The sequence below is a fragment of the Uranotaenia lowii genome, chromosome 3 (genome assembly GCF_029784155.1).
Source record: "Uranotaenia lowii strain MFRU-FL chromosome 3, ASM2978415v1, whole genome shotgun sequence".
NCBI lineage: Eukaryota > Metazoa > Arthropoda > Insecta > Diptera > Culicidae > Uranotaenia > Uranotaenia lowii.
Window position 1 is genome coordinate 183254121 of NC_073693.1, and position 14306 is coordinate 183268426.

General features: G+C 41.2%; 1 protein-coding gene across 1 annotated transcript in view; it reads right to left on the bottom strand.

Moving 5' to 3' along the window:
- LOC129757188 (acyl-CoA synthetase short-chain family member 3, mitochondrial) overlaps nucleotides 1-14306 on the bottom strand; it is a 54507-nt gene that overhangs the window by 23343 nt on the left and 16858 nt on the right. The window contains exon 2 of the mRNA XM_055754321.1: nucleotides 5405-5558. Within this exon, the coding sequence (XP_055610296.1) occupies nucleotides 5405-5558 (154 nt within the window). The remainder of the gene's footprint in view (nucleotides 1-5404; nucleotides 5559-14306) is intronic.

Below are 14306 nucleotides of genomic sequence, written 5' to 3' on the forward strand. Positions count from 1 at the left end.
TCTGAATTCTGAATCTGAATTCTGAATCTGAATTCTGAATCTGAATCTGAATTCTGAATCTGAATTCTGAATCTGAATTCTGAATCTGAATTCTGAATCTGAATTCTGAATCTGAATTCTGAATCTGAATTCTGAATCTGAATTCTGAATCTGAATTCTGAATCTGAATTCTGAATCTGAATTCTGAATCTGAATTCTGTATCTGAATTCTGTACAGTATGCCGTACAGTGGTACTCAGGCATTAGACACAAATTCACATTACGAAAGTACCATATCTGTGTTTATTTTGACAGCGCTCAATGTAACTTCCACGAAGTAAAGGGAAAGGCTTTTACATCGCTTGCAAGGTACACTGCCCTAAAATTTTCTGATTGATAAAATTGATGCCGACAAAAAGCAATTTCTTGTCGGGTGAAATGAATCTTTTTGATAAACTATAACAGCAACGATATAGATTGCCATTTACTAAACAACATTTGCTGCGTGGGAGCAAATATTTATTCTGCTCAAAACCTTTGGGATTAATGTTATACTATGATTGATTCTTCTTTGTTGACTCTCGATTCCCAACTCACAAGCAGTTGGTGACGAAATTGTTGCAAATGCTCTATGGCTTACCACGCACCGGTAGGAAAAAAACAAACAAACTTGGATGAAAATTCAATAGTTTACTTCGCAGGGCTCGGGATGTTGAACATTCAACAAAATTTACGACACATTTGAAACTTCTCTGCTTCACCTCTATTGTCGAGAGTGTCTAAATTTACATTTGCTTTTAACAGTTTTTAAGTTTAAGAAATCACACAATAAACTTTTGCCTCGATTTCTAGAGCAAAAACATTGCTGGAAACGTTCAGTAATCAAATTTAGCTGGAAACCAGCAATCTGTTATCTAATTGTTGGATTTTTCAGCGTTCGATCGTATTCTTGTCAGTTTTGCTGAAAAATCAGCAATCGGTTTTAAAATCGCTGAACTTTCCAGCAATTGCTCTAGTTTGCTGGAAAATCAGTAATCGAGTTGTCATATTGGAGTCTGTTAGTTTTCACACGCTGAAGCAAGGTGAGAATCTATTTTAAGAATGTTGGTTTATAACCAGACAACCAGACATTAAGTCAAGGGTGAGTTTTTGTTGGGCAGGTAGAAATTCCATGAAATATACTAATCAAAACTCTTTTTTCAGGTGGCGGATGATCAACACCTTGCATGAAGCTGCCATCCCAGAACCGGTGTTGGAATATAGAAAAAAAATCATGTTTCTGGAAATAAATACATTCCTTTAAAAAAAAAAGTGGGAGAAAATAATTGTTTTTCATTGCTTATCATATGCACAGCCAGTATTGAATATTAAATTTGGAATTCAAATATAAATTTGGTACCAAATACAGCCGGTTATTTTGAATGAAATAGCTGGTCTCCAGTAATCTGGATTGCGATTTCCAGCAATTTGATTTTTTTTTCAAGGAATTTAACAGCAAGCTGTCATTCTTCCCAATCGCAATTTGAATTGTTAGAAACCAGCATTGATGTTTGCTGTTTTTTCCAGTAATTTGAATTGCTGGAACTTTTGCTGGAAACTCAGCGGGACGAAAACCAACAAAAAAAAACTTGCTGTGCTCAGAGGCGAACCAGCCTGCGGCTGAAAACCTCTTAAATAAAGACAAAAAAATTGCTGTGTACCATCAAGTAGCCAAAATCACAATAGGATGTTTTCACTAAAAATATGTCGTCTATTTTGTGTGTTAGCATCATCATTCTACCAATTCACTGGAAAAACATCTCTCATTATGATAGCCAAAAATAAATTATTTTGTTTTCTGTTTTCGGTCGAATTATAAAATTGGACGACTGTTAGCAATTTTTTCATAACGGAACTCATACTGCAAAAAGGGTTTTCATTTTGTAAAAACTATATATGTACATATTTATTTCATATTCGACTCGAAACGTTCGTTTTACTTCGTAAAATAGATTTGGACGTACATATATGTTATCAACAAAAACAGTTTATAAGTGTTTTTCATAAAGCTTGGCCAGAGGAACCAGGTGTTCTGATTTATCAGGATTTGTCCTAATTTCCGTCAGACCGTCCTGATTTTTCAAAAGCTCTCGAACTGTCCTGATTTTTGAAAATTTGTCTATAAGCGTCCTGAACTGTCTTGATTTAAAAAAAACATATCTCAATTATATAATGGAATGTGGAATGAGCTATGAGAACTTTGAACAACTCTGTGATGAAAAAAAAGTTAAACTCGTTTTATGTAAATGGCGGTTTTTGGTATGAACAGTAGGTCAGCCAAGAAGCTGCCTACGTCTGTTGCATAAATTAGGGCGTAAACAGTACTTGTATTTCGCCTTGCTTTTATGCATATTATTCCATAAATTCTTAGGTGTCCTGAAAAATACTTTTTTTTTCTTCGTGTTGTCCTGATCTTTGACAAAACCACTGAGTACCCCTGAAATTGCCACACTTTTTTATCTCCTCCCACTTTCATAAAAGTTTGATTTTTGTTTTAATTTAATGAGTTTCATTGCACAAAAGATATTTCAAAAAAAAAAGTGGCTCCTGAAACCTTGAAAAAAGTGGCTCCTGAAACCTTCAAACCTTCACGTTACATTGAAACTGAAGTCTGCTTCTGAATCATGTTTTAATTTAATTTATAAAAAAAAATTTTAAAATCAAAATCACTTTACCAAACTTTTTTTGTAGGGGTGGCAAAGCACACTGGGTGAGCTATTTATTATAAATCTCAAATAATTATTAAATGATATTAAATTTGCATTAAGGTACACCGGGGTAAGTGTGGGCGGTTTTTCGTATAGTTCAACTTTAAAAAATCATTAAAAAAAAATCAGCAGTGGAGCAATTTTCATAAAATTACATTCAATGTGATGCAGAACATGTTGTTTACAAACGCTGAAGAGATGAGCTCGATAGAAGCAAAGCGAGAAAAGTTATCACGTAAATTGTAATGGACTGCTAGTGTCTCCACTTACCCCGTTTTATGGGGTAAGTGTGGACGGTAGATTTTCTCTTTGATTTCTCAGAAAATTTCCAAAAAATTTGTGTTTTCTTGGTCGAATACGTTATTTTATTGCTCGAATCTTCCAAAGTTTTGAAAAAAAGTTCATGATACTATTAGTAAGGCATCTTTCAATAATTATTGTGTGTAATTTATGTTGCAACACACGAGATCCGATTTTATCAAAAACACAGAACAAACAAGTACTTTACCCAACTTTTCATGATTCGAATGCTAAATATAGCTAAATAATACAATTCATGAAGGATGAAGGACAGAAAATTGAAAAAATGTCTAAACATCAAGTCTTTTTAAAGCCGTCCACACTTACCCCAGGCAGGGGTTGGAGACAAAATTTTAGTTTTTTGTAAATAAACTCTTTTTTCTTCATTTTTTACCGCTGTTTTTTTTCCTAACTGGTTGTTTGCAATGTAAGGATTGTTTCAATGTAGAGTTTTTCATCGAGAGCCAGCTAGTTTACGAGAAATTTGCAATTGAAAAAGATGCACATCAACTCGACATCGTAGTTGAAAATAGAAAATTCCAAAAAAGTCGCTGTAAACATCCGTTATTGTCTGAATCTTATCTTTTTCACAGTTATTGAATAGATTACAAGTAAATTGAACATTCTGCATTAAAAGTTTGAGAAAATAGTGCACAGTAGTGTTTTAATAGCCATCGTCCACACTTACCCCGCGTCCACACTTACCCCGGTGTACCTTAAACAAAAATTGATTCCTTCTTCGGTCCACTCAAGATTAAGAAGTGTTCGATTAATCAGGTGCTTGTCTTCTTTTTGCTTCGATGAATCGAAAGCCTTCCAGATCCAATTGGCAAGTTGGCTTTCCAAGTCAAAGGGCAATACCGTTTCCTTTCCATGTTTACCTCTACGTTTTTCCTTTAGTTTTACTTTCAATGTGGTCTTGGGATTATCAAACTTTTTATACTGCACACATTCAGGGGTAAAAACTGCGTGCGAGACATGAGGCATACATAAGGCAGCGTACCTAAAGGTCGATTTAAAAAGCAAGATGTTGCAATCAAGAAAGAAGATAGTTCCACAACTTTCCACTCAAGATCATATTTAATATTATAAAACTGGCGAATGATTGATATTTTGATGGCAAACTCGTTATCCGAATAATGCTTTTTGAAAAAAAAAAAATATAACCATAGTTGGCGATATCGTTGAACAAGAAAAACATCGTTTTTGCTAGCAGATGCTTCAAACTGAAAGATTCGTGTGTACATACATTTTAAGTGTTATTCTGTAGATTTTTCAGGGACGATTGGGCTTATTCTTCGGCGCGAGTGACGTGACTTACGAAATTTAATAACGTTTTGCTGGCTTAAATAGCTAATGCTTCTTCTTGGTAAACCCTCGTCCACACTCGGCAACTTGAACTACGATTTCGGTTGCTGAGACTTGTTTATGTTTACATTTTGGTTGCTGAAAGTCTCCCATACTTTTAGGAAGACTTGAGACATGCAACTTTACGTCGAGTCCAAGTGTGGAGTAGGTTTAACAATCATCTCCTCATTGCTTACAAGCAACCATCTTAGTCATTAAAAATCCATCAAGAGCTACATAAACTAACGTTCAAAGTCAGCGTAGATTGGTGAAAATAGCAGAAAAGAAAAGGCATATTTTTGTAATCCACGCATAATATTATGTTATTTTATTATTTTCAGCGAACATGACGATGTTTGTATGGAAGAATCTTCGAAAAGTTATTTTTCAACATTTCGACGAGATTCATTACTAACCGGTGCTTAAATTTTAGGAAAAGCAAATTGTTCCGCTTCAGATCAGTTTTCGGCCAGTTCCACTCAATAAAATTTACCCTATTCTCTGTAAACGAACTCGGATAGTTGAGGGTGTTTGTCAAGAATCATCGTTTTGTCAAGTAACGTACTTTGTAAAAAATTGTACTAAATTTACGCGGGAAATTTTAACAGAACGCACCCTCTTGAGATCAAAAGTATTTAATGAAATAATGAAAAAAGTAGAGTGAAGTTCAGCTGGATAATTTAACAAGCTTTCTGGTAGAACACTTGCCTTCTAAACAGAAGTCTTTGGGTTCGAACCCAAGAGTAAGCATCGAACATAGTTGTGGTTGTATCGAAAATAGTTTATTATTGCCTTACCTGTCCGCCAACTGACCCGTAATAAAAGGTTGTGAGTTGCCACAAGTCAACGTTCTCGTCAACAGTTTCTATTTCTAACTGAATTTTCCATGTAATAAAATTTGGCATTTCAAAAACATATTTTGCAATACCCAGCCTATTATCACAAAAAAGAAAATTTCAACAATTCCAGATAAACATCCAATTGATGTGTCAATTCTATATTAACATAGAACTAAGTTAATACATAGTTACCATTTTGTGAACGGTGGATTGCTGTTGTCCATAACGGCTTCCCATGGTTTATTCCAATGAAGCAGTTGCTCGGCCAGCTCACCCCAAAATGCATTCGGTTCATTTATGGACCTTTCATACACATCACGGTACAAAGGATTTTTGCAATCGCGACCTGTCAATGTGTTAAATATTCGTTAAGTTCAATGCAATAAAGAATTAGTGATAGAAAAGTACTATAAAAACGGTTACAAGAAATAGTGTGTTTGAGATTGGTTAACTTACCACTTTTAATTTGTTATTTCTACTGCACAAAAAATCTAGGTATACGCTATACGGTTCCAAATTGGGGTTTACATTTTTCAGTTTTTCTATTTTTGTTCTTTTTGTATTTTTGTCATGTTTGTCCATTTTGTTATTTTTTATGTTGGCTATTATTTTAAATTTTGGCAATTTTGTCATTTTTCAAATTTTTTCATTGTCATTTTTGTAATGTTTGGCATTTTTGTCATGTTGTGTATGTGTGTGTGTATGTATGACCAATAAAAATGCGAAAATCTGTCATCAAGCATCATCATCATCATCATCAAACACACTTTTCTTAATGTTAACATGATTTAAAATAGTTTTTATTCATTCAGGCAGGTCAATCATCATATGAGGAGTAGGCGATGACCGGATGACATCGCACGTCCCGGAAAAATAAATAAAATTAATGGTTTATTCGTGAAATTGTTCATTTGAGTTGATAAGTGATATCAATATTAACCCGGGGAAGAATGATTGTGATCTGTGCAATATTTTGATTCAGTTCTACGAATTATTCCCCAAGCGTGGGAAAGCTGTTGGTTTTGGTCAATGTAAGCCATCGTGGCTAGTGAATCATTCCCAGATCCGTCGCTGTTTCTTTCTAAAAGTCCGCCAATAGTTGGCCAAAAAGAAAATTGGTTGAAAAAAGTAAGTGCAGGAGTTCAAACAGGAAGGACATAGCACTAAGAATAGAAAGTGTAGTCGAGAATTGATTTTATGGTGAAATGGGAAGTGTTTTTTTCGTTTTCTCCCCACCCAAAGTGATTTCCCCCGATTGTCTTCGCTTGCCAACGACATCTGTTTTCTGGATTGCTATGATGATTCCACGTATAGAATTATATTTTAACGTTACTTGGAGTTTAGCGCTTATTAAAGGGAATGGCAAAATTAACTGTATTTTAAGCAGTTCCATTTATCAAGCCAGCCGGAGTACCTCGATAAATGTAATGCATGTGTTCGAGACAAAAATTTCGTTTACAAGACCCTACGTACTTCGAACAGCCTGTAAGAAGAAGTTGGCTGAAAGAAGAAGAAGAGAGTTGTTTCTTCCTCTTTGTCAGGCTCCGGCTAGCTCATTAAATTTAGCTAACAGGGGAACTTGTGGTGATTTCCGAATGATATCACGAAAACATAAGATGTTAATGTTCATTTTATAACATTGCCTTTAGCAAATCATTTTATTCTTGGCTCCAATGGCCCATGGTCGAAATAATTGTGGGTGGGTAAACAAATGACATCTATTCATGATTTTCCGACTTACGTGCAAAAACTGCATTCTGTCGCACTCGGTAGATGGCTCGCTGACCCGGAGTTTTTCTGTGCGTCGATCTCCTGCTGCCCTGCTGTCATCCTCGGACCAAACATCACGCTCGCCACCAGGCAATGCGCCTCCGGGGACCGGCTAACACACCCCGGTGGCTCACGGAGCAAGCGAACGTCTCTCGCTGTTGCTGCTTGAAAAGCGGCGAGCTTCCGAAACCCGCCACCAGGTGTCGCGATTGCCTCACCCGATGAACGTTGTGGATTCTGGCCACCAGATGTCGTGACGATCAGCACTGGCCTCTCCCACACGATGTCGATTCCTCCGGAACGGAACTGCTCCCGCTGCCTGTCTGAGGTCGATTCAGCACTCCACCCGGCGGGTGCCAAGCGCTCTGTCGACGGATCTCCTCGATGCGCACGAACTTTCGGCCAGAGAAACGAAATTTCTGGAACCACGTGGAAGCCGGTTGACCTTGACTCCCCTCGTTCTTTCCGACGACTCCTGTGTGACCGGGCCTCCGATTCCAGCCGCTTCCGGAGAGATTTCCCCCGGATGTGGAAGATTCTTCTGTCTGGATCCAGGTTTCGTCCGTTCACCGTGCCCTTTGCCAGAACGCTAGTCGAGAAGGAAAAGAAAAAGAGAACAAGAAAAAAGAAAGAAAGAGCCCCTTCTTTGGGGCTCTTTTCGTGTTTTCTTGTTTCCGGCCTCTTCTCTTTTGTTTCCGTATTGGCTCGTGGCCACAATTGCATCAAAGCAGATTCAACGTCGTCCTTTAATTTGCCTTCTTCCACTTGCTTGCCGTTTTTCCGGATTCTTGGCTGGCTTCGTTTGCCACAGTCTCGTGATTTACTCAGATTTTGTCGACAAAGGAGTCGAGTGCCTTCTTCCGACGTGCTTGCCGTTTTCCGGTTTCCGGACTGGCAATCTCGTGACTGAGCAGAACTGCTGCCGTTCGAGGCTTCGCCTTACACGGTATCTTTGCCGTTTTTCCCAACAGCAGGGCAAAATGCTTCGCGGCGTCACTTCTGCTTCTCGCACGATTAAAAGCACACTCCCGGAAACTGGCGGTTTTTTCGATTGCTAGCGTCTGGCTTTATTTTTTTGTTTTCTCGATGTTGGCAATATGGGTACACGGTGTTTCAAAATTTGTTTACCTCACTTTATTTGGGTTCTCGTTTACCCATTTTACTGCACTGAGAGTAATTTGCGTCGATTATGATTTGCAATGTTTTGAACATTTATTCCGAATTGGTTTAAACACAGAATAAACCAAGTATAATATTTAATTGTTACACAGCATTGCCACAACAGAAAATTTTTTTCATGAGACGGTGTGAGGCGGCTCATGAAAAAAATTACAACTTTCTCAGAAATTGGTCGGAGATTATACTGATCAGAAGGCTTGAGCTAAACTCAAAATGCTTATCAACTAACTTAGTTGCGTGGCCCTAAAGGCACACCAGAAGTAGTGCACTTAGTACAAAACGAAGATACTTATTCTAACCAAAGGTAGCACCAGCGAATCCTGGCAAATGGTGATCAAGATTGCGTCACCGAAATGTGACAAAGTCACCGACCAATATCTTAAACTTGTTTCTCTCAACGAATTTCTGCTGCAGCATACACGCAGAAACGATCAAAAATCATTACTAAGCTAAAGGATTCAGATCGAACAATGATGACGAAACTAACTATACTATTTACAAGTATTTACAGAGAAACATGATGGTTTTATTTACAGGTTCGTGGTGATTCGCAGAGTTCCAGGAAAAGGAGGATTTAATCTCCTAAAACAATAAGAGCCCAGAGTAGAGGTTTTACCGCGCCTCCAATTCGCGTTCCTTTTGAATTTTCTTACTGCCCCCCGGAAGTTTCTACGAATGTTTGTATTTGGATTTTTTAAATTTTGAATGTTATTAGTAGAGAAAGTAGCTTCAAATTCTTTACGTAGTACAAATACAAATAGATAGTGATGGTTGTCGCTTTCGGTGTGCACGGTTTATCTCGTCCGGCGAACGGTTTCTTCTTCTTCGGTATTTCTTACAGTTGTCATCGGTTTGTAGTGTTCCTGGCTATGTGTCAGTTTGTCACGATCTGAGAACGGCTAAGTGTTGTTGCTCTTGATTTCTTGTTTTGTCAAGCTTGGTTCTTTCCTGTATCAATGATGGTTGTGGTACTTGTTAACATTTTCTGGTGGAGAGGTAGTTGCAGAGAATTTTTGTGTTGCTCATCACACCATTTATGTTGTTTTTGGAGATTTCTCTTAGTTGACCGGCATGGCCGTGTTCACATAGCTTGATTTTTTAGTGCGTGGTGCTTTCGGCAGTTTGCGAGAGTCGATATGGAAGTAGCGACCGTCATAATGTCTACCCCTCACAACTTCTGCGCAAAACTCCGTAGGTGCTTAACTCTTTCGCCCGTTTTGAAGTCCTGATTATCGTATCGACAGCAGCGACTTGGTGTTTGGTGCTACTGTACTTGAATTTCCCGTATTCCAATATCCCGAGCCTGAAGGGGCTGGTTCTGCCTTCGGAGTTTCCTTCAGTTCGTATGGGTTGATGGTTGAGTGTTGGTTAAGTTGTCAGTTTGTCACGGTCTGAAAACGGATGTGTATTCTTGATTCTTGTGCTTCGTTCTATCAAGCTTGGTTGATTGCTGCGTTAGCATGATTGTGGTATTCTTGAACATTTTCAGGTGGAGAGTTGGTTGAGAGATGGTTGTTGCTCGTCACACCTTGGATGTTGTGTTTGGAGCTGTGCTCGTTGTTGACAGGCTTTGCCTTGTGTACATAGCTTGATTATATGGGCGTGTGGCTTACGACAGTTAGCGAGAGAGAGTCGATATGGTAGTAGCGGCCGTCATGATGTCTACTCCTCACAACTTCTTCGCATAACTGTGTTCCGTGGTGCTGAATCCTTTTTCTGATGTCCTGACAATCCTTTCAATTGCAGCGACGTGGTATTTGGAGCTGCTGTACTTGACTTTCCGAACATTCCAATATCCCGAACCTGAATGGGTTCTCTACGATGGTGTGTAGCGCCTGGCTACGGTTGCTCACCAGTGCTACTATCCCCAGCGCCGCTACGCTGCTTCCCGATAACAGGATTGCCTTCTGGACAATAAGTGGCGGCAATCCCACGCAAGGTTGCCGGCCCTCTCCAAATTCTGACGAACTTCCTGGCAGAGTTCTTAGAGTCCATTCAGCCGACGCTGGTCCCACGCAAGGCCGTTGTCTCCTTCATAAACGCCTACTTCGTTGTGTTCGTCGGTGTGCTAGCGACGAATTAGCATCAGCTGTGTTCCGTTGAGTTGTTTGAATTGAAGAATTCTGGAAATTTGCTCCGAGTTGTTGGTGGCGAGGTTTCAAATATGATGTTGGTCCTTCAGCCTTCTCCATTTCGTGTTTTGTGCTCTAAGTGAGCTTGTGGTCAGCGTTGTTGCTTACATAGCTTGAAACTTAATCTGCTTTGATGTCTTTCGCGTGATAGCGTCCGCGTTTCCCGCTCGAGACATCTTCTAACTCATACAGATTCGCACCTAGCACATTTCGAATAACTGCTGGCACGAACTTCGGATTCAGCTTTTGGTTGACATGATCTGCTTTCGAGGACAAGATGAACTTCCTTCTCCAGACTACATCACCAACCTTGAAATCTACCGTCCGCTTCCTCAAGTTGTATCGCTGCTTGGAGTCTTCGTGACCTTTCTTGATCCTCTTCGTGATGAACTCTTGGATTCGCTTGATTCCTGACAGTCGTAGATCCTGTGTGATCTTTGGATCATCCGAGGCGTTCAGGTGTTGTTGTGTGTAGAGATCAGTGTGTAGAATCAAATCACGGCCGAAATTCGCGAAGTGCGGGCTAACTCCAGTGACTTCGTGCTTCGCGCTGTTGATCGCTGCGGTGATCGCCGGTAGATTCTCATCCCAACAGCGATGATCTTCGTCGATTAGCGAGCGGATGCATGTGATCAATACGCGGTTGGTGCGTTCGGCGTTGTTTACTTGAGGACAGTAGAAGGCGGTTCGCATGTTGATGATCTTGTGGCGTGCCAGTAACGATTTGAATGCGGCTGATTCGAACTGCTTGCCATTGTCGGAAAGTATGATCCTGGGTCGTGAGAATTTTAGAAACACCTGTTCTTCCAAGAAGCGTACCATGCGGACTGAATCTGCTGCTCTCATCGGTTGCACTATAACGTACTTCGTTATCCAATCTACTACGACAAACATGACAGTGTTTCCCTGCTTTGAGCGCGTCAGAGGGCCCACGAAGTCCACCGAGATCAGCTCCCATGGAACTTTGGCTGGTTTGGCATTCCCCATTTGCGGCATCATCTTTGTGTTCGGCGCTTTGCTAGCTTTGCAGGTATCACAGCTTCGCACAAAGCGGCTAACATCGTCCTGCATCTTGGGCCAGTAGAAGTGGGTTTGGATTTTCTTCAGCGTCTTGTAGAATCCCAGGTGAGCTCCTGTTGTAGAATCGTGAAACCTTTTGATTACTTCCTGCCGATTTTCAAGTGGAATTACCTTCTTCCATGTGTGCGTAGTGACTCCGGTTTCGTCACGACATCGACAGTTCTTGTACAGCTCTCCGTCGATCGTCCGAAAATCTGGATACTTATCCGGCTCTTTTTCCACATGCTGAACAAGCTTGATGTACCAAGTGTCCTTCGTATCGTCCTTCGAGAGTGTAATTGTGGCGACTGCTCTCGACAAGGCATCCGGAACGACGTTGATTGTGCCCTTTCGATATCGGATTTCAAAGTCGAAGGCGTTCAGACGAAGAATCCAGCGGCTTAATAGTGCTGTTGGGTTTTTCATCGATTTTAAATAGCTCAATGCAGCGTGATCGCAATGCACGATGAACTTAACTCCTTCCACGTAACAGCGAAACTTCTCTATTGACCTTATCACCGCTAAACATTCCCGTTCTGTAGTCGAATACTTCCTCTCCGATGCTGACAACTTTTGGGAGAAGTAGCATATCGGGTGTTCCTCGTCGTCAATCTCTTGGGTGAGCACCGCTCCAATAGCGACATCGCTGGCATCACATGCGATCGCGAACGGCTTGGAATAGTCCGGCATGGCAAGAATTGGTGCGGACACTAACATGGACTTCAGCTTTAAAAATGCCTCCTCTGCTTCCTTGGTCCAGCGAAATTTAACCTTGGTTCTGGTAAGTTCCGTAAGTGGTGCTGCAAGCTTGGCAAAGTTATGGATGAAGCGACGGTACCAATTGCAGAGGCCCAAAAAACGCTGCAACTCCTTTCGCTGAGTCGGAACCGGGAACTTTACAATGCATGCTACCTTTTCATCGTCGACTTTCCAACCCTGCTCGTTCAAGACGTATCCTAAGTATTTGATCTCTTTCCGGCAAAACATCGACTTTTCCTTGGATATTGTTAGGTTCGCGATTCTCAGTCTTCGAGCGACCTCCTCCAATGTCTTCAGATGCTCCTCGAAGTCTTTTGAACAAACCACGATATCATCGAGGTAGTGAAACACGTGCGGCTCCATGTCGGCGAAGATGTGCGTCATTACTCTCGCCAGCGCTTGACTAGCCGTGCATAAACCGAAAGGAACAACGCGAAACTGGAAATGACCCCGAGAAGGTACTGTGAATGCAGTTAGCGGACGAGAATCTGGATGTAATGGAAGTTGCCAAAATGCGTCCTTTAAATCGATGGTCGAGATGTATGTGCAACCGCTTAAGTTGTTGATGATTGACGAAATTTGTGGAATCGGGTAACCTTCGTTAATCATCACACTGTTCAGGTGCCGGGCGTCTAGGCAGACACGACATTTTCCGTTTTTCTTCTTCACAGCGACGAGTGGGTTGTTCCAAGGGGAGAACATGGCCTCCTCGATGACATCCATGGCCAACATCCTGTCGATCTCCTTATTTACCTCCTCCAGCACGTATTTTGACATCGGATGATGCCTTTGTTTCTTCGGTGGTGCGTTTCCAATGTCGATACGGTGCTCATATAGCTGTGTTCTGCCTAATTCGCCATCTTCTGCTTTGGGAAATTGCTGTACAACCATCTCTAACCGGTTCTGCTCTTCATCCGATAGTGTCTTCGTAACCTGTTCTTCTGGAGGATCTTCTACATCTGCTTCTGTCGTCATGGATTCCAGCGTACAACACACGGCCTTAACACCAAAGGTGTTCCAGAAGTCCATCCCCAAAATAATACAGTCTGGGATTGACGGAACTAATAAAACAGGGAGTGTTTCGTTACGATTGTTGTAGGCAATAGGCAGGCGAACGAAGTTTGATATCATGTGGCTCGTACCATCTGCTGTCTTTATTCCACCTTGCACCGTTCCTTTCCGTAATCCTAGATCGTCAACTATTCGTGTATGCTTGCCGCCTAGCAATGAGCAATTGGCTCCGCTGTCTAATAGTGCTTTCATCCTTCTACCTAATACTCCGATGATTGCATGCGGTCTGTTGTCATGTCCGGGATTTATGATGATAGCATTTAAGTGTGTCAATATCAGATTTTCATTGAGAGTGTCGCTTGGGTTAATTGAATCATCCCTCTCTACTGACGATTCCCCGCTTCGTAGTTTCCCGCGCTAGAACGACATGATGTGCAGTTGCGCAGAGTGAATCCCTTTTTGCCGCAGCCATGACAGAAATAAAATGTTTGCTCCTTCTCACAATCGACGAATCGATGTCCTGCTTCTTCACAATTCCAACAAGTTGTCAGAGTTCTCCGCTGGTCCTGTAAGTGCTGTTTTGGAGGCTGTGCTTCTTGTGTTTGCCAGGGTTGTCTGTGCTGCTGAAATTGATGTTGAGTTGTCAGGTACTGTTGATTCGGTTGAATGTGCTGATACTGTTGATTGTAATTCGAAGATCGTTGCTGCTGACCTTGCCACGGTTGCTGCGAATACTGGCACTGATGATTTTGATTCCCTGCATACTGCTGCGAACCTTCAAACTGTTGCTGTTCTACCGGATACCGAGACCTCTGCCACTGATGTTGTGTAGCCTGCAGCTGTTGCTGTTGCGTGTACTGCGAATACGGTGGCTGCTGTTGTTGGTTGGGTATCGACGGTTGATTCTGCCTGTTCATGGTTCTGGGATGTCTACGATCCACGAAAGTCTTGATGGCGTTGATCTGCTCCGTCAGCTCTTCCATTTTCAGGTGCCAATACTCATCGTCGTCTGCATCTGCCGCTTCTTTTTGTAGTCGAGTTGTTGCTGCAGATTCTCCCGCGTTGTTCTTCTCCACCAGATTCACCTTCGAAAAACGCTGGTTGTACGACGGTTTCTGCTGGTTCTTCGGAGTGGCCAACCTCGGTGCTAATAATGATTCGCGCGGAATAGACATGCGTTGTTG